The sequence below is a fragment of the Mirounga angustirostris genome, unplaced genomic scaffold (assembly GCF_029215605.1).
Source record: "Mirounga angustirostris isolate CCGP_5_RB_7025 unplaced genomic scaffold, mMirAng1.0.hap1 SCAF_14, whole genome shotgun sequence".
NCBI classification, from domain to species: Eukaryota; Metazoa; Chordata; class Mammalia; order Carnivora; family Phocidae; genus Mirounga; species Mirounga angustirostris.
Genome location: NW_026991722.1, coordinates 38030488 through 38051372, shown reverse-complemented (window position 1 = coordinate 38051372; position 20885 = coordinate 38030488). Strand labels below are relative to the sequence as shown.

Sequence of the window (20885 nt, the reverse complement as noted above, 5' to 3'; positions counted from 1 at the left end):
AATGTACACTATGGATTTGGGGATGATAATGATGTAGTTTCATCAATTGTAACAAAGGTACCACTCTGGTGAGGGATATTAATAGTGGGCAGAGGTCTATAGGGGGTTTACAGGAGGTCTACAAGAACTTTCTGTACTTCCTCTCAATTTTGCTGTGAACCTAAAATTCCTCTAAAAATAAGGTATATTTTAAAAACAACAACAAAAATGATTTTGTTTTTGATATAAACCATTGTTGCTTCCAAACTATTCACAGGATCTTTGGCTTTCTTTTTTACTTCCTTTCTTCAATGTTTTTTTAACACTCAGCTAAGCCAATAGTTTAGTTTCCTATTCTCATTTATATTAGATTAAACATATGAATTTGCCATTTCTTATGAGTAAAAAGTCAAACATTAGCAATTTCAACAAAGTTAAAATTAACTATAGAATATAAGCTGGTGCTTAACTTATAAAAATAAAAGCTTTCTTTCTTGCTTGCACATGATTTGAATCAGAATAAAATTATCTTGACATTAACCAATGTATAGCTTGTGAAAAAATATGTTCTCAGTTCACAGGAAACTGGATGCTCACACCTTACACAGAAGACAGACCAAATTTTTTCTCTTGCCATAGGGCCATATTTGTTCAACGACAGGGAAACAAAGAATATATTGTTTTTTTCCAACAAGTTAAGTCACAGTAAATTTATAAGACACAATGGATTATGATGAAATGTAATGCAAGTTCAATCTTGATCCAATTTTCACTTTTATCCTATGTCCAAATATACAGGGTAATATACCTCTAGATAGAGACCACATCACACTTACATAGAAATATTCTCCTGGGTTGGCGTATGTGAGTTTGCAAGATTCCTAATACTGGTCAGTTTTGTAATTAAAAAAGAAAAACAACATAAAACTTAGTGGTTTCTATTGGTTTATCAACTCTGGAGAAAAGTAATGAATCCAAAGCTTTTACAGATTGTCAGCATTTGTCCAAGCGCTATCTTTAATTTAACCAACTCAATTCTCCCTCCCCCATTTGCTATCTGTGACCTTGGAGGATTTATTTCACCTCTCTAAATCTCAGGTTCCTCATTAAAAACAGGATATTACTAGTACCTACACATCACAGGATTGAAATGAGAAATTACTGAGATGGTGTTTAAGAACAAAAACTGATTGAAAATTATTTCCCAAAGAGAAAAATGCTATAATGTCAACTAATGACTAAAGCATAAGCTAGAATATGATTATATAGTTTAAAGGCTGTTTAATTTTTAAGATAAGTTTTTAAACTAATTAACCCTAAATGGCTACACCAGTTGTAAAACCTCACATGAGATCATTTTTGAGAGCTATTTTTGACAGCTGGGAAATTCAGGCATTTGAAAGTGTTTACTGAGACAGCACGAACCCTCTGACAGATGGGGAAAATAAAACCTTCACAGGCACTTAATTGTGAGCGCCTAAATATTGTACCTTCCAACATTTGATTACTTGAGTTTTAGTATTTTGTTTTTGTATTTTAAAATGCTATAAAAATTTATGTCTTCTATTGGGGAAAAAAAAAGCTTGCATGGCCATCACTATAGTTTCTGAATGGTTTATGACTCAGTTATGCCTGATCCTCAAAAATCTCCTTTTAGACACTTTGTTTTTCCTCTAGACCAATATTTTAAAAGCCTGTCTTAGTCTTCCTATTATAGAAAAACACACTAAATAACACAATATTGAGTAAGATAAAATGCAATCAACCATTTTAGTTTTGCAGTAAAGGCTGTACATTCAATAGATTTTAGGTAAAATTCTAACCATAACCCATCTTCAGTGTGTGTTGGGGAAGGTATGAAATATACAGAAAGATTCTAAATGATGTTCTGGCTTCCTTAATCTCTCTTAATTGACTATCTGCTTAAGCCTAGGGTGATGCAGCAAACAGCCTAAGGTTATACCCACTTGGATTTTATAGATAAATTGGGATATAGGTATGTAGATAAATAACCTCTGAAATTGGTTATCAACCTTTGATCAAATCAACCACTTTTTATTGCTTTATTCTTAAGCCAAAATAAAAGAAAGCAATTAAAAAAAAAGTGTGCCTGATATAACATCTGTCTACTTACGTTGTACTCTAAGTACTTTATGGCATAAACTATGCTCTATTCCCTTATATCTATCAGTTTAGAAGAGATGTTTGTTAATAACGGTAATTGTAGCTATTTGATATACTGATTTAAAGTCTATTAATGTTCTTCAAATAACTTTGGGATAAGACCAAATAATACAACCAGGAGGAGCTCTAAACCAATGTATGATGTAATAGTGTCAATTTACATGAAACAGGGTAATGCAAACAATATTCTGCTAAATAAAGAACTAAGTCATGTACTTAATTTTTTATGAAAACAACTATTTCTTTTAGAGAGAGAAAAAAATTCACTAGCCAGCGGGGGGTGGGGGGGGGAGGGGAGAGGGGAGGAGAGAGAGAGGGAGAGGGAGTCCCAAGCAGGTCCCATGCCCAGCACAGAGCCCCATACTGGGCTCGATCTCAAGACCTGAGCAGAAATCAAGAGCCCGATGCCCTACCAACTGAGCCACACCGGCACCCCTAAAAACAACTATTTTTAAAAGGAAAATTGTTTGAAACACAGAATTAACCACAAACTGTATTTATTGTTTTCATTACATAGATGTGTTCCTTATAGGTTAAAATAAGGGGGCCAAATTTCTCCTGTTTGACTCTTCCTGTTGTAAGAGAGAACTTTTAAGATTTTTTATTTATTGATTTGACAGAGAGAGACGCAGCAAGAGAGGGAACACAAGCGGTGGGATGGGAGAGGGAGAAACAGGCTTCCCGCTGAGCAGGGAGCCCAAAGTGGGGCTCCATCCCAGGACCCCAGGATCATGACCTGAGCTGAAGGCAGACAACGACTGAGCCACCCAGGCACCCTTATAAGAGAGAAGTTTAAAAGGAAACTCTTGATATAGTTTTTGTCCTAGGGCAGTTGGTGACTAAAATACAGCTCATTGCTCTGAAATAGTTCATATTATTCCCCCAAAGTTTCTGGTTTACAGAGTATTTTATGACTCATGAACTATATACGAATACTGACCATTTTTATCCTGACCATTTTTATCTAGAAATTAAAAGCTAGGCTTTTTTTTTTAGGCAGATGTGGAAACTTTGTTGAACCACAAAAGGATATTGATCATTACATTGACTTTAATAAGGATTTATAGTATCTACAAATTCTTGGTTGTTAAAGTTTTGCAGGATACTCATTCCTTAAGTCATAAAGACCTAGTATAAATCTTCAAATTATTCTCCAACCTTGGTTGTATTATAGATAATGTGATATGGATATTCTGACCCACTTAAAGGATTTTAGCATAGTATTAGCATTCAATCTACTATAGGTCTTAAAGAAGTAAATAGTCACACAGTTTTATGGTTTTTGACTAGGGAAAATAAAAAACATAATGAGAGATTATCTGATATTTTGAGGGGAAAGTAAATAAATTTCATGTTTGAGAAAATCATTATAGTGGACTCATTATTTATAAGTTCATATACTTGCTACATATATCACTATTCTGAGTTCATAAGAGAGAGAAAGACACAGAGCAAATGCTACCCCAGAAATTAGAGAGGCAGAGAGGTGAAGACTGGGACTCACAGCTTACCTCAGCAGACGCCCACAAGCAGAAACCACTGCAGGAACCGGGGTGCTAGGGTAGGAAAACCTGAAGTGTAACTGATGAATTGCTGGAGACTCAGTGTTGACTCTCAGAAGTAAAAACCCTAGGGGGACTCAGTTATAGGATAGAACCCAACAATGTTGGGAGCATTACGTCCAAAAGTTTGCCCAAGATTCCCAATGTAAATATTGGAGAAAAATCCTCTCCTACTTCCAGCAGAGAGAGAGGAAAAGGAACCATTTTGAAATAAGCCAGAGCACTCTGTTCTTAAATAGGCCTGCCATCAGGAGAAACTAATTAACCAGAGCCCAGCCTGCTGGAGTTTTATCACAGCCTGACTGACATGGGGAAGAGAAATATCCAACTCTAGCACACTTAAACCAATCTGTCCCCCTGTCTCACCTAAGTGGGGAGGAAAAAACTGAAAAACACTTGTGAAGTTCACAGTCCAAGGTACAGGATCACTAAAAGACAGACACCTAATTATAGGACTATAGAACATGCCCCTCCCCCTACACCTCCCAAAACATCATTACAGGCCTATTTACAGCAGTTCCTTTCACCAAGTACACTGAATCTGGCTATTCAGAAAAAATTATAACTCATACCAAAAAGCCAAAAATACAATTTGAAGATACAGAGCAGGATCAGAATCAGACATGATAGGGATTTTGGAATTAAATATATATATATTTGGAATTAATATATATATATATATATATATGCTTATGTATGTGTCTATATAAGTATTAATGACAGCAATAATACAAGGGATGGGAGGAAGGAATTAGGATATTTTGTTATTATAAGGTACTCACACTACTTGTGAAATGGGATAGTGTTATTTAAAAGTGGACTTGAATTAGTTGTAATGTATATTGCAAACTCTAGGGCAAGTACTGAAAAAAGTTTTTAAAAAGTATAATTGATATGCTAAAAGAGAAAATAGAATCATATAAAATGCTCAGTTAAAACCACAAAAGGCAGAAAAGAATGGAAAACAGAAAACAGAAACAAAGAAGAAGGACAATAATAGAACATAGCAATAAAACATGGTAGATACTAACCCAACTATATCAATAATCTTATTGAATGTGGTCTAAATATACTGATTAAAAGACACAGATTGTCAAAGTAGATAAAAAAATATATAACCCAACTAATGTATTATTACCAGAAACCCACTTTAAATATAAAGACACAGAAATTAAAAGTAAATGGATGGAGAAAAAAAAAAACAGCAGTAATCAAAAGAAAGTAGCTATATTATTTTTAGATAAAGCAGACTTCAAAGTAAGGAGAGTAATCAAGTACAAAGAAGGATATTACATAATGATAAGAGGTCAATTCCCCCAGAAGATATAACAATTCTTATCATGTATGCACTGAATAATTGATCTATATGATGCAAAAACTGATAGAATTGCAAAGAAAAATAGATGAATCCACTATCATAATTGGATGTTTCAACACCCCTCTCTCAGAAACGATCCAGCAGTCAGAAACAACATCATCAATCAACTGGATATAACTGACATCCATAGACTACTTCATATAATAGTGGAATACACATTTTTCTCAAGCTCACATGGAATATTCACATTCTGGGCCATAAACACACCTTAACATATTTAAAATAATAGAGATCATACAATGCCTGTTTTCTAACAACAGTGTAATTCAACTAGAAATGAATACCATAAGCTAACTAGAAAATCCCCCAAAACATGGCAGTAAAAAACCACACTTCTAAATAACATAAGTCAAAGAAGATATCACAAGAAAATTTTAAAAATATTTTGCAAATGAAAACACAACTTACCAACATCTGTAAGATGCAGTTTAAGCAGTACTTGGAATTTTACAGCATTGAACATATATATTAGAAAAGACAGAAGATCTAAAATTAATAATATATATTGTTTCCACCTTAGAAACTAGAAAAAGAGATGAATATTAAACACAAAGTAACCAGAAGAAAAGAAATAATGAAAATTAGAGCAGAAAGCAATAAAATTAAAAACAGGAAAACAACATAGAAAATCAACAAAACCAAAAGATGGTTCTTTGAAAAAATCAATAAAATCAACAAGCCTCTAGCCAAGCTTAGAGAAAGAAAAAAAGAGAGCACACTAATTACTAATACCAGAAATGAAGGACAGGACGTTGCTACAGATCTCATGGACATAAAAGGATAATAAAGAGGGGTGTATGGGTGGCTTAGTTAAGCGTCCAACTCTTGATCTCAGCTCAGGTCTTGATCTCAGGGTCATGAATTTAAGCCCCCCAAAAAGGATAATAAAGGGATACTATGAACAATTCTATGCCCACAGATTCAAAAACATGGATGAGATGGACCAATTCCTTGAAAAACAGTGGGAAAACTCACATAAGAAGAAATGATGCCCAGATATGTTCACTGGTAAATTCTACTAAACATTAAGGAAGAAATTATATCAATTCTCTATACTGTGGACCCCTGGGTGGCTCAGTTGGTTAAGCATCTGCCTTTAGCTGAGGTCATGGTCCCAGGGTCCTGGGAACAAGTCCGGCATCGAACTCCCTGCTCAGCGGGGAGCCTGCTTCTCCTTCTACCTGCTGCGCGCCCTCTCTCTCTGACAAATAAATAAATAAAATTTTTTAAAAAAAATTCTCTACACTCATTTCCAGAGAATAGAAACAGAGAGACAATATTCCCTAACTCATTCTATGAGGTCCACATAATGCAAATATCAAAACCAAAACCAGTAAAACTATAGAGCAGTATCTTTTATGAACATGGAGAAAAAAAAATTCTCAACAAAATAGTAAATTTACTGCAAAAAAGTATAAGGAGCACCTGGGTGTTTCAGTCAGTTAAGCATCCAACCCTTGGTTTCAGCTCAGGTCATGGCCTCAGGGTCCTGGGATTAAGCCCCGTATCAGGCTCCAAGCTCAGCAGGGAGTTGGCTTGAGGATTCTCTCTCTCTCTCTCTCTCTCCCTTCCCACCTCCATTTATGCTCCTCTCTCTCTCTTACTCTCTCTCTCAAATAAATAAATAATCTTTCTTTTAAGTATAAAGAAATGACACACCAAAACAAAGCAAGAGTTCCCGCAGGTTGCAAGTGGGTTCGACATTCAAATATCAATTAATGTAATCTATCACATCAAAAGAATAAAAAAAAATTAATGATCATATCAATCAAGAAAAAGCATTTGACAAAATCAACACCGAATATTCAAGATAAAAATTCTCTGTAAACTATAGGAATAGAGGGAAACATTCTCACCTTGATAAGACAATCAATAAAAACCTACAGCTGACATCTTACTTGATGATGAGAAACTTGAAAGTTTTCCACTAAGATCAGGTACAAGGCAAGAATGTCGCCTTTCACCACTCCTTTTCAATATTCTACTGGAAGGACTTGCTAATGCAATAAGGCAAAAGAAAGCAAACAAAAGTATACACATTGGGAAGGAAGATATAAAACTGTTATTGTTCGCCAATTACATGATCATCTATGTAAAAATCTGAAAGAATGGACAATAAAACCCCTGAACTAACAGATGATTATAGCAAGTTTTGAGGTTACACACTAGTGATCTCCAGCCAGCCATCTGTGCACCAGAGGCCACTTCAAGGAAAGCATATTGTAGTGTGTGGGCAAAAATGAGCAGGCTGAGTTGGGGAGGCTTGGAGCAGCCCTAATGCCCCAAGGCATGCTAAAATCAGAAGATTTCTGCTTTTATCAGTAAATCGGAGTGCAGTTACAGTTACAGTGATTTCCCCACTCTACTCAAGAAACAAGAAAAAACTTAATTTCTTGCTCCTTCTTGGAGAAGGACAGGCAATACAATGCTCACTTAAGTATCAAGACTTAGGTTTCCAGATCAAAAAATAAGGCCCAAATGTTGTTAATGAAATATAAAATTCTCATGTAGACCATAAGGTGGACTTGGAAGAATAAGATCATGGAGCATGCTATGATTCACTTTATGTTTCTGAGGAAAATAAAACCTTAGCCAGAGAAGTAAAATGGACACTATCAATATTATTCTTCCCACCTTCCCTATCCTACACTGGATATCACTAGACCTGTCTCCTCTCCTCCTCTGGAATTCTCTCTTCTTCTGAAGCGCCCAAGAAACTAGATAGAGGTGAAGAGTTTCAGAGGATGCCAGAAGTATGAAATGCTTAAGCATAAGAATGTACTTGATTCTTGATCATTTCTTTAGGGAAAGATAACTCATCCCAGGAAATGGCCCATGCAGGGAAGCCCTGTTCACTGATGATAAGGCAAAATAGGAGCTACTGGGAACTGGTAGGAGGAAGCCCTCTTTCATGGTCATTGCGATTGTGGGCATCACATTCATCATGGACTACTGAAATACAAGAAGCATCTACCCAACGATAACTACAGATTTGGGGCCGTGAGGAACCACAAGTATAGATGATGTGGCTTTTGACCCAGCTGAAGAGTGAAAAGACTGATTATTCAGATTTATATACCTATTTCCAACGAAGGTAGCTACACATGCATCTTATGGGAAAAGAAAAGAAGACACTAATGGTACATACATTTTATTTATTGGAATTCTGTCAAAGGCTAAAGAATGAAAAGCACTTCGAAAACCCCTATATATACCATCTTCCCTTTCTGTGGACAATGGCACCAAGTATAATTTGAAAACTCCATCAGAATTATTTGAAATAGATGTATAAAATCAATGGCAAAAGTCATCCTGAATCAAAGCCTAAAATACAGACTGATTAGTGTAAAGGGATTTGCTGCAATTCAACACTGCATCTCAGTGAGATGAATGATAGCATCTGTTAATAATTATGAGCCAGCTGGGTAGGAGAAATAATAGAAATCTGTAACACACAATATCTTTAAGCAACACAATGAAGACAGTTTGCTAGATGCTGAATGAATCAATAGATAAATAACTTTTAATATGGGATCTATTAATAGGACTTTAAATTGTTATTGTATGGCATCAGACAAAAAGAATGTGTTTTCATGAATAGTGCCTAGGCCAGCAAAGAGCTGCTAAGGATATTCACTTAACCTTATTATAATGTTTACTTTCTGTGTAGACACAGATGGTAGATGATATTCTTATGCTCAGCATATTTCAGTGGTTAAAGTCAAATGTTTATAAAACCCAAAGCAAATTCCTTAGGAAACCATTAAGGTGGTATAACAATTCATTATTAATAATTAATGAATTAATATTAGTGAAAGTAATTTGAACAATTTCTGATCTACAGAAGCACTATACAAGTGTTTGGCAAAATAAAAATAACTATGTTAGGGTTACTTCTATATTGACGTCCCCCTATAGCTGTGGCATAATTATGATGTATGATATGTCATATACAGTGTCTAAAAAGTTAGGTATAATCTTTTTAGTCTTTTTTTCTCCCACTTATAATAACATAGCAGAATGTAACTGAGTTAATTATTTTGTTTAACAAATATTTATTGAGCACTTATTATATACCAAGCATTGTTCTGAGGACTAGAGATGTAGTAACAAGATAAAACACAAGATCCTACTCTTCTAAGGAAGGAATCTTCTACTAGGGGAGGAATATAATCAGGAGACAATTAACCAGGGGTAATTTCAGACACTGGTAAGAATCATGAAAAAAATCAAATAAGGTATTATAATAGTAATGGGACGTTGAAGCTATCAGTTTACTAATATCAAAACAACTTTATAAAATAATTCCTTTTGGAAAATAGAAGCCAACTAATTTTTCATACTTGACTTCTAATCATTCTTGGTCACTGCACAAAATATAAATATTTCATCCATTCTCTTGAGCATCCTACCATGTTATACACCTTTCACATAGCTTACGCTCCCCCATCTCTAAAACCGCCCATTTCATGGCAAGCACACTCTGTCACTTTAACCTTTGCAGAAGAGAACATGCTTCCTTCCTTTCTTTGCCATATGTTAAATATAGCCCTTGCTGAGACCATTGCCTTATTGTCTGAGTAGGGAAGAAACTGATCCTCCCCAGGCTAATCAATTCTTAGTGACAGCACAGAGCTTAGCCTGAATCATGCCTTTGATCAGAAAACTAGATAACCCAGAGCCAAATCCCTTCTGTGTGGCTCATATACTCCAGGAGGCGATATTATTCTGCCTTAGTCATCTCAGAGCCAGGTACCAGGCAACTAAGGACTACTAGGATAGCTTAGAGTCTGCTGAAATTATTCAAATTAACCAACCTAAATTGTCTACTCTGCCCTGCCTTGCTTTTCTTACAGAAACTCCAATTAAGCCCATGGAGTAGGCCCCTTGCTGTTGCCCCTTCTTCCTCCTGACCAACACTGGTGCTTTCTCATGTGGCCCTGCCTGGTGAGCCATGTCTCCAGTTCCTAGGACTTGTGAGTATAACACACTTTGCTCTTTTGAGCCTCTTGTGTGTCTTCTCTGGTGGCTGCATATGACTGACCATCACCTAGGGAGACTAGATCCACATTGCCCCTTCCTAACATTTAGTTTTCCACTATTACGTGAAAACAACCTTCTTTGAAGTCTGTCTTGTCCAGTTTTATAGCCCCTGATCTCTCCTTATTTATTATTTTACCTGCAGTTTAGTTTCCTGTATTTCAAGACTTATTTATCACCTGGCCCACAGTCTCCCTTTCTACCCCAAATGACACCATTTTCCTGAATTACTTCAATGTCCTTAAAGATGATGTATTCATCATCCCAGCCTCATAACACTGTGTACTCCTCAATTCAAATGACATTCATTTCATTTTAAATGACAGGTCATTTCAGGCACATACAAATAAGATCATACCCTAGACCTCGTTATCGCAAGAAATGATTCTTCTTTTGAAATACAAAACCTCAATTTTCAATTCTCTACTTATAAATTATTATCTTCACAACTTTGTCACTATCTCCCACCCACTGTCTTTTAGCTGTCTTCATTAAGTTTTCCAATTCTTTTTTTTTTTTTTTTTTTATTCATGAGAGTCAGAGAGAGAGATAGAGAGAGGCAGCGGCAAAGGGAGCAGCAGGCTCCCCGCCTAGCAGGGAGCCCAATGCGGGACTCGATCCCAGGATGCTGGGATCGTGACCTGAGCCGAAGGCAGACGCTTAATGACTGAGCCACCCAGGCGTCCCAAGTTTTCCAATTCTTTAACCAAAATTTCTCCCAATTTACCAATCCCCACCCATTTTCATTACCTTTCATTCAACCTAAAAAGATTATCATAACTCTAAATACCCCTTTACCAATGCCCACAACTAACTTATCCCTTGATCTTTAGCTGAATTCAAAAGAGAAAACACACACCTTGTATCACTAATTGAGCCTGCCTCACAATCTAGGAAAGCTACACAACTATGAGAGATGGTGTCCTCTCAATGTTGTGGTTGCCAACCCCACCGAGGGCTCCATATCTGTTCCAATTCCTATTATCATTAGAGTCAAAACTTCCCCGCCTCTTTATGTTCTCATGCCTATTACCTACTTTCATTCCCCCCATCCTTCACAGTTAAAATCCCTCAACATCCTGCCTCCCTATCTACAAGAGAACTTATTTCCCCTGCATCCATCTTCCTCTTATCCTTGTTCAGGGTTTCTCATTGACTTCTCAATCTTTTCACTGATCTCACTGCTCCCCCTAGTTCTGCTCAACTTCACTCCAGTTTCCATACATCTGCAAGGCTATGACTACATGTCACAATATAAAAGAGATACCCCTGTTTTGAATCCTTCAGTTACTCGCTACCTTCAGGTTAAAGTCCAATAGCCCTACAATGATGAACCCTCCCTCCTGTCAAGCCTCTTTTTTTGCCTCTGTACTCACCTTCCCCCACCTTGGTCTAAGAAGCCTGTGGTCCAGCGGTACTGGCATGGTTGTATCATCCTGTTCCTATCATGTCCTCTTAATTTTCTCTTCTTCATACACATTACTCCCTCAGCTTTGTCAACTGGTGAACTCCTATTCATCTTTCAAGATTCTCCACAAGGAAGTCTTAACTGATCCCCACCTGCCCTTTTCAAATGGGTTAGGCATCTTTTTGTGTGTATTTCACATCACAAACATTAATCCATCTTCTCTCTTTTTTTTAAAAGATTTTATTTATTTATTTGAGAGAGAGAATGAAAGACAGAGAGCATGAGAGGGAAGAGGGTCAGAGGGAGAAGCAGACCCCCCGCTGAGCAGGGAGCCCGATGCGGGACTCGATCCAGGGACTCCAGGATCATGACCTGAGCCGAAGGCAGTCGCTTAACCAACTGAGCCACCCAGGTGCCCTAATCCATCTTCTCTTAATAATCTCTACTTGTCTGCCTCCCGTCTACATGAAGTGCCTTTTGAGGAAAATCAGTTTCATCTTTGAGTCTCCATGACCTACTACAGTGTGAAAGAGAATGATTATTTAACAACTAATTCTGGCAATTTTCATATGAACAAAACGTTTTCACCTGTTTATTTAGATATACTGTGTGATCCTACTATTTTATATTGCTCCACTTTCTTGGAACTTTCATGTTAAAACCCCTGAGGAAAACTTTATTTATAAGTTAATGCATATTTTCATTTCAAATTTGTTTGCTTTAAAAGATAATGAAGAAAAAAGATAATGGTGAAAATAACAAATAATCTAGTGCACTTATCTCTATTCTTTAATAACCACTGTTTTCCAACCATTAAATGATCTTGTGTACTTGGCTTCTCTAGAATACATCTTATTATTTTTAAATTGAAATAATAGCATAGTTTTTTGTTGTTGTTTTTTTTTACAATTGTGGGTGGCAGTCAATGTTAGCCTGTGTGTCGGGGAGGGAGCAAGGTAAATAGGGACAGGATAAGTGAATCAAAACAGCAGAATTACCATTAACTAATGATTTTAGCTCTGTGATGTTCAATACAATAGCTTCTAGCCACATGAGTCTACTTAATTTTAAATTAACTAAAATTAAAAATCCAGTTCTTTAGTCATACTAGCCATATTTCCTATGCTCAATAGCCACATGTGGCCAGTGGTTACCAGGACTGTGCAGATCATTGCTGTCATCACAAAAATTTCTACTGGACGGTGCTGATCCAGCTAAACTGAATTCTATACCATAAATGGACAGGTATCTATGGAGACATAAATTGGGACTAAATTAAATCCTAGGTTTTTGCCACTTAATATATCTGCAAGTAAAATTAATAAAATCATTTTTGTAGAATTAGTAGTATCATCTCTAATTGCAAACAGCCAAATTCTTCAAGCAGATATCGCTAAGCTTTTTATGGAAAATACTTGACATTACAGATTCAGAGGTTAATTCTCCCATCAGTGCATGCATAAATCTTCTATAAATGTTAATAGGAGAATGTTAATGAAAAACCTCTAAAGTCGACACGAGAATAGTTTCTTCACTATGAAAATCTATTTTCTCTTCATTTGGAACTACGTAACTTGAAATTGTACTTAGCATTTGCATAATTTTAAGTTCTTATTTATAATTAAATAAAATATCTTTTTAATGTTTTAACCCCATGTCTATTTTTCTTTTGAAGTTCAAAATTTGAGATGATGTATGATAAATTGAGAATATTGCCCTAAAAATTCATTTCACAGTTTAATAATTCCACTTAACCTCATATTTGTTTAGTTTTCTTGTTTTCTTTTTTTCATAAATGATTAGCCCTACAAAATAGTCCTGATAAAAGCAATGCTCTTTCTCTACAAAATGTGATCCACAGAGGTAATGAGGAGAAATGTTGACATTCTGTAAAGTTCAGTTTGACCTAGCTCTCCTATCCTATCTGTACTGCATCTTGGTCATATACACACTTAACCTAAAAGATATGATGAGAGCTCATAGGAATTAAAAATAATTTATTTCAAAATGAATAAAAAATCAAGATAAAGCACACATGTTCCCAGACATAGTTCAAAGCTATGATGGCGTGATGCTGAGATCCTGAGTGTAGTCCCCAGGAAAGGAGCTTGGTAGTGCACTCTTGCTACTCAGGGTGTGTATCTCTATCACAGCTTGCTATAAACAAATACTGAAGGCTCTTTCCACTTTTTACCTTTTTACACAAAAGAGAAAATTCTCTTTAGATTTCTTTCAGTTAGAGAAAGAGGTACTAATATAGGTCTTTCATAAAAAGGAATGGTGTAAGGCAAACTTTCAAAAAAGAGGGAATACCTGTAATAGCACAAAGGAGATGGATGGGAGCAAAGCTCTATTAGGTTAAGGAAAATGACACCAGACTTGACACCAGACTTGAGCCCAGAGGAACAAAGGAAGAGAGCCAGAAATGATAAATAAGGTAAATATAGAAAAAACTATATATACTAGGTTCTCCTTTCCTTGCTCATATTCTTTAAAAGTGATAAGATTATGTAAGGTAATAATTATAACAATGTACTGTAATATTTATGGATATAATGTAACAATAATAGTACCAAAAAAAAAAAAAAAAGGAAAAGAGCTATATAGAAGTATTTCTGTTTCTCACTGGAAATTAAGATAATGATAGGACCTGGAACAACCACTAAGGAAATAATTCAAAAAAGAACAAAAAAATCATTAAAGAAGTTAAAATGCTACATTAAAAATATTTATTCAAAGCAAAAGAAAAGAGTAAAGGAGAAATAGAACAAAAAAGACATGAGACATGTAGAAAACAAAAGGCAAAATGGCAGATATAGATCCAACAGTATCAATACAACATTAAATGTGAATGTATTAAATAATCCAATTAAAAGACAGAGATTGCTTAAAGGGGCCCGAGGGAAGGCGAGGAGCTGCTGATGGCCGGAAAGAAAATGGGTGAGTCTTTGGTGGTTTGTGATGTCGCTGAAGATTTAGTGGAAAAGATGATAAAGTTTTGTTTTCACAAAGAAACGAACAATGCTGCCATTATAATGAAAATTGATAAGGATAAACGCCTGGTGGTACTGGATGAAGAGCTTGAGGGCATTTCACTGGATGAACTTAAAGATGAACTGCCTGAACGACAACCTCACTTCATTGTGTATAGTTATAAATACCAACATGAGGATAGAAGAGTTTCATATCCTCTGTGCTTTATTTTCTCCAGTCCTGTTGGGTGTAAGCCTGAACAACAGATGATGTATGCTGGGAGTAAGAATAAGCTAGTCCAAACAGCTGAACTAACCAAGGTATTTGAAATAAGAAATACCGAAGACCTAACTGAAGAGTGGTTACGTGAGAAACTTGGATTTTTCCACTAATGTGAACTGTGTTTCTAAAGTATTTATGTATTAACCTGACCATACTGGAACCAGACATAAATCTTATGCCTAAAAATGCACTGTTATTTACAGTTGGTTTCCTGCAGTAAAGAAAAATTCTTCATTTGTTCAAAGTTTGAACAAAGGGGAAATCATCTTCATAGTAATGAAACTTTGTGAAGTGTTTCCTTATATTTGTAATTGTTAGGTGGACTACTTCTCTCCAGGGACTTTTGCACTCTTGTGACTGATTTCTATAACTTACAGTTCAGAATTTGTTACTATTTACAGACACCATTGGAAAGTGGGTATTAGATTGTGATAGAGAACAGTTGCCTCCTTCTGACAAATACTGGATATTAGCAGTTTATATATGAAAATAGTATATTATCACTTGTCAAATCTTTAAAATTTATTTGGGGTAAAAGACTTGAATGACCCAATTTAGAGCCATGAAAAATAATTTACTGTAGTGTAAGTTGCATTACAAGTACACTTGTCATCAATTCCGTACGTTCTTTGGTTTCCTATATCTTTTTAATGAAGACCAGAAACTTTGTTCATCAGTCATTCATTCTTAAGGTCTGGGAGTTAGATTTTATAGTAGTTATGACTATTATGTTTTCTTCTTACAGGAAATAGCATCTTAGTCTTGGAAATTGATAGGCTGGAACTAATCAAAGGCTTCATTCCTGGTTGTGTCATAGCTAGATAGTTTTGGATCTAGGTTAATAACACTTTATTTATAAAGCACCTCTTGATGTTTTCCTGTGAACACAAGTTATTTTAAATGTGTTAATACTGTGCCTTTGATTTGTTAGCTTTAAAGTTAGTTTAAGACTTTTACACTGCCAGTATTCCAGATTTGGTGAAATTAATACATTTGTAAAGGGTCCAAGTAAAACAATTTTCTAATGTGTGTATCTGAAACTTGTAATAAAATCAACTTCAAAAATTCCAACTATCTGCTTGCGTTGGTGAATATATGGCAGTTGAGAACTATAATTTGGGGTGTATTTATGATTACCTTTGTGCCATAAGAAAAATTACTTACCTTAAAACCTTGGCCAGAGTTAATAACATTAACACACTAATAGAAATTGCATCGTATATCCTAAATGTCAGAAGATATTCCAAACTGGACATCCATCATAAAGCAAGGATTCTAGTATATAGTGTACTTTAAGAACAACATATTAGTAACTGTTTACCATTAATTTGACAAAAGGTCTTGAGACTGTAAAGACTAACCAAATTTGGTGAGCAAATTCTTATATTAAGAATATCTTAGTCAAAGATACAAATGTAGTGATCCAAAGGGGTATGCGCACCCCGATGTTTATAGCAGCAATGTCCACAATAGCCAAACTATGGAAAGAGCCAAGACGTCCATCGACAGATGAATGGATAAAGAAGATGTGGTATATATATACAATGGAATATTATGCAACCATCAAAAGGAATGAAATCTTGCCATTTGCAACAACGTGGATGGAACTGGAGGGTTTTATGCTGAGCGAAATAAGTCAATCAGAGAAAGACACGTCTCATGTGATCTCACTGATATGAGGAATTCTTAATCTCAGGAAGCAAACTGAGGGTTCCTGGAGTGGTGGAGGGTGGGAGGGATGGGGTGGCTGGGTGATGGACATTGGGGAGGGTATGTGCTATGGTGAGCACTGTGAATTGTGTAAGACTGTTGAATCACAGACCTGTATCTCTGAAACAAATAATACATTATATGTTAAAAAAAGAAGAAGAAGATAGTAGGAAGGGAAAAATGAAGGGGGGGAATTCGGAGGGGGAGACGAACCATGAGAGACTATGGACTCTGAGAAACAAACTGAGGGTTCTAGAGCGGAGAGGGGTGGGGGGGATGGGTTAGCCTGGTGATGGGTATTAACGAGGGCATGTATTGAATGGAGCACTGGGTGTTATATGCAAACAATGAATCATGGAACACTGCATCAAAAACTAATGATGTAATGTATGGTGATTAACATAACATAATAAAAAAAGAATATCTTAGTCATTTCAAAACTAGAAAGGCATTATTTTATGTTGGCGTATTTTTCATTTATATATTCTTTGCATTTTTTTGAGGTTTCTGTGCCGACACTAATAAAGAGGTAAAGATAGTGGGAATTTTCACAATATTGAATCTTCTGTGGCCAACACTGTCTGGCTTCACTAATCTAAAAAACAGGAAGCAATAGGAAGTTAGTAGGAGATCAGGAAGTGATAGAGTGGGCATTTGTTTTGGTTAATGAATGGGAAGGACTCTTTTTTCCAATTTCCAGAGAGAGAGAACTTCAAATCCAGGAAGTTTACGAATTCTTTAAATAGCTATTTTGGTATTGGAGAATAATGCTTACAATTCTGTAGAAATGCAGATACAACCCAAGTGAATGGAGAGTGTTTTTAATGTTTTCAAATGAAGGAAATGAGATTTCATTTCACCATGTTGGCAGCAATAGGGGAAACTAGTGCTGCAAGAATGTATCTTTTTATGAGGTTCCTTATTTTATCTTGCATGTTTTAGCTGTTTTGTTTTGTTTTTAAATTTGAAAGTCCTCCATATTGTCAGATGATACTGACTTCCATAAACAGAATATAGTTCCCCTGTTCTCTAACAGGGACAAAAAGTTGTGAGAAATCATGCTTTTTTGAGCTTGTTTGACTCCTTATCAATAGCATGTATTTTGCAAGACAATAGATTATGATTGGGGAATCAGTAGAACATGTTTTGACTCCCTCTGTCTTACAGGGAGACTTAAAAATCCTATGCTCTAGAGTATTATCAGACTTTTATATAAATTTCCCTCCCATGTAATCAAATTTTGCATTGTTCTTTTCAAGTATATGTTCAATTTGCTCTCTTTTTCTGCCTTCTGTCAAATAGTAACTCCAGATTGGATAATTCCAGTTTTTACATTCCATAGCTTTCTGGTGCAGCCATTCCCATTCATATTTTAATCTTTCCCTTTTGGCATCAGCTTTTTTCTTAGGAACCTCCTTCATGGTCTTCCAAGTCAGCATTAGTTTTGAAATTGTTGACCTTGCATGAGTCCTGCATAGAATCTAATGTTGTCACAATAGAGCCAACTAGTAATTCCAGCATGCTTTTAGTACGGTTTCTGTGGCAACATAAATGACATATGAAGAAAACTGTTCTCAGGTTACTATGCTGAAATTCCAAAATGTCAGAATTTTGAATAGTCTTTGCTTTGTTCTGATATTGAAGCAACCATGTTAAGAGAAAGGTTGTTAGACCATTTTTGTTTAATTGACTTCTAAAATAAATGTTCAAATTGTCTATTTCTAAGAAGTTTACCAAACGGCTAGTGCAGTTACACATACTCCTGTTTAAGAGGGTGTTGCTAATTTTTTTTATTACTGTTACTAAATAACCTTTGTAGCAAAATGTTTGTCTGCACTTTTCTTTCCCCTTTTATCTCCTATTTTCAGGATTCAAATGTAGCCATAAACTATATCCTGGTATGACACTTTAACTAAAAATTTCCAGTTAGAGGAATTTGTTGCCAAATTAAATTTGGCTGTCTTTATTCCCCACCTATATAGATAGTAAGGAAGGTATACTTAAAAAAATGTTTGGACTACTTTAAAACCTGAGCAATGTCATTAATCCATAACGTGGACTAGTGATGAATAGATATCCTCATGAGAGTTTAAATGCTGATATTTTGTGGAAGTAGAGAGTAACTTGTATTCTATCAATTCAAATATTCTTAGTATGGTTGCTTTCCCTATTTGTTCAATAGACTGATAATACTGGAATCTATAGAATTTGAGCCTTTACAACTTATGTGAAGAAGTGTCTCAAACATTTCTGGGCAAATCTTATTTTGTATTTCTAGAAGAATAAAAATCTTTTTAGGACACTTAACACTAACGGCCCAACTTGAATATTCTTGAGAAATTTGTTTCTTGTTATGCCATTTGACATTTCACATCAGTGACCATGTTCCTGTAATATTCAGAACAACTATGTTAGGGTTATGATAGAAACTGTGTTTTCTTGCTTTTTGGAATATAGTTCATGCACATATATTACTTGAATATTGTTTGAGATCACTAACTTGCCAGGGCAGTTCCCATGATCTAGATGGTCCAATATAATCTCATTCAGGAGGCTTGAAACATTAATGGTTTTGTCTTGTGAATTTTAACAGCTCCCTGTCATCATTTAACAAACTCAACAACTGGCACAACTTCTTAAACTGTGATTTCAGTCTCTGCTAGTTCATATTGCATGTTTATTTTGGACAGTCTTCTGTTAAGCATGGTGCTTGTACTAGTTTAAATAAAATGTTAACATGAAAAAAAAAGAGATTATCAGACTGGATAAAAACAAAAAACAAAGCAATATACAACTATATGCTATTTAAAAGAGAAACATTTAATTTTTAATTTTTGTTAAAAGAGACACATTTTAAAATCAAAGACAGAACGAGATTGCAAGAATGGAAAATAATATATCATGCAAACAACAACCACAAAAAAGCTGGAGTGAGTATACTAACAACAGACAAAATAGACTTTAAAACAAAAATGCTACCACTGTAAATGAGAGACATTTTATAATGATAAAAGGGTCAATCTATCAGGAAGATATAACAATCATAAAATATGTGAGCCTAATAACAGAGCACCAACATACATGAAGGAAGAAGTGACAACAATGAAGGGAGATAAAGACAATTCAACAATAATAGGTGGATAATAGTTGGAGATTTCAATACCTCACTTCCAGTAAAATAGGTAGAACAACTAAGCAGAAGATCAACAAGGAAATAGACTTGAACAACCCTATAAACCAACTAGATCTAATAGACATCAATAGAATACACTTCACCAAACAACAGCAATATATATATTCTTCTCAAGTGCACATGGCTCATTCTCCAAAACAGACCATATGCTAGTCCATAAAACAAATATCCATAAATGCAAAAAGACTGACATAGTAAAAATGTGTTCTCTCTGACCTTAATGGAATGAAATCAGAAATCAACAAAAGAAAGAAATTTGGTAAACTCACAAATATATTGAGATTAAACAATATGCTTCTAAATAACCAACTGGTAAAAGAAGTAATCAAAGGGAAATTAGAAAATATTTTCAGGTGAATTAAAATGAAGACACAACATACCCAAACTTATGGTATGCAGCTAAAACAGCAGTGTTTAGAGAGAAATTTATAGCTGTAAACACATTTTAAAAAAGAATAAAGATCTCTAATCAATAACCTAATCTTCCACCTTAAGACACTGGGAAAAAAAGACAAAACCTAATGCAAGGGAAAGGAAGTAAATAACAATAATTAGAGTGGAGACTGATGAAATAGAGAATAGTCAAACAGTAGACAAAATGAATGAAACCAAAAGGTTCTTTGAAAAAGAACATAATTGACAACTCATTACCTAGATTGATAAAAAAGGAGAGAAGACTCAAATGATCAACATAAATGCAGCAGGGGTCACCACTACTGACCTTACATAAATAAAAGATTAAAATGAATACTCTAAATAATCATATGCCTACAAATTACTTAGGTGAAATGGACAAATTCCTAGAAATATACAAACTACTTAAATTGACTCAAGGATAAGCAATCTGAAAAGACCTATAAAAGATAAAGATATTGAATTAACAATCAAAACTACCATAAAGGAAAGCCCATGCTCATATGGCTTCACTGCCCAACTCTTTCTATGAGGCCAGTATCACCCTGGTCTGAATGCCAGGCAAAGATATCACAAGAAATGAAAATTACAGCTGATACCTTATGAATATGAATACAAACATCCTCAATAAAATACTTGCAAACCAAATCCAGGAACATTTAAGTAAAATTATATACCACGATCTACTGGAATTGATCTCAGAAATACAAAGTTGGCTTAACATCTGAAAAGTAATTAATCATATCAATAAAATAAGAAACA

At 35.2% G+C, this 20885-nt stretch overlaps 2 protein-coding genes across 9 annotated transcripts in view; one reads left to right on the top strand and one right to left on the bottom strand.

The window, feature by feature from the left end:
* Positions 1-20885, bottom strand: part of NOL4 (nucleolar protein 4) — a 420442-nt gene that overhangs the window by 162699 nt on the left and 236858 nt on the right. The window lies entirely within an intron of this gene.
* LOC123852349 (glia maturation factor beta-like) lies at positions 14482-14972 on the top strand. Its single transcript, XM_045886389.3, has one exon. The coding sequence runs from the start codon at positions 14488-14490 to the stop codon at positions 14914-14916; it is 429 nt and encodes a 142-aa protein (XP_045742345.1). The 5' UTR covers positions 14482-14487; the 3' UTR covers positions 14917-14972.

Bases quoted from the DNA above. Each gene is read 5' to 3' on its own strand.
- LOC123852349 (XM_045886389.3), top strand. From the start codon at position 14,488: ATGGGTGAGTCTTTGGTGGTTTGTGATGTCGCTGAAGATTTAGTGGAA.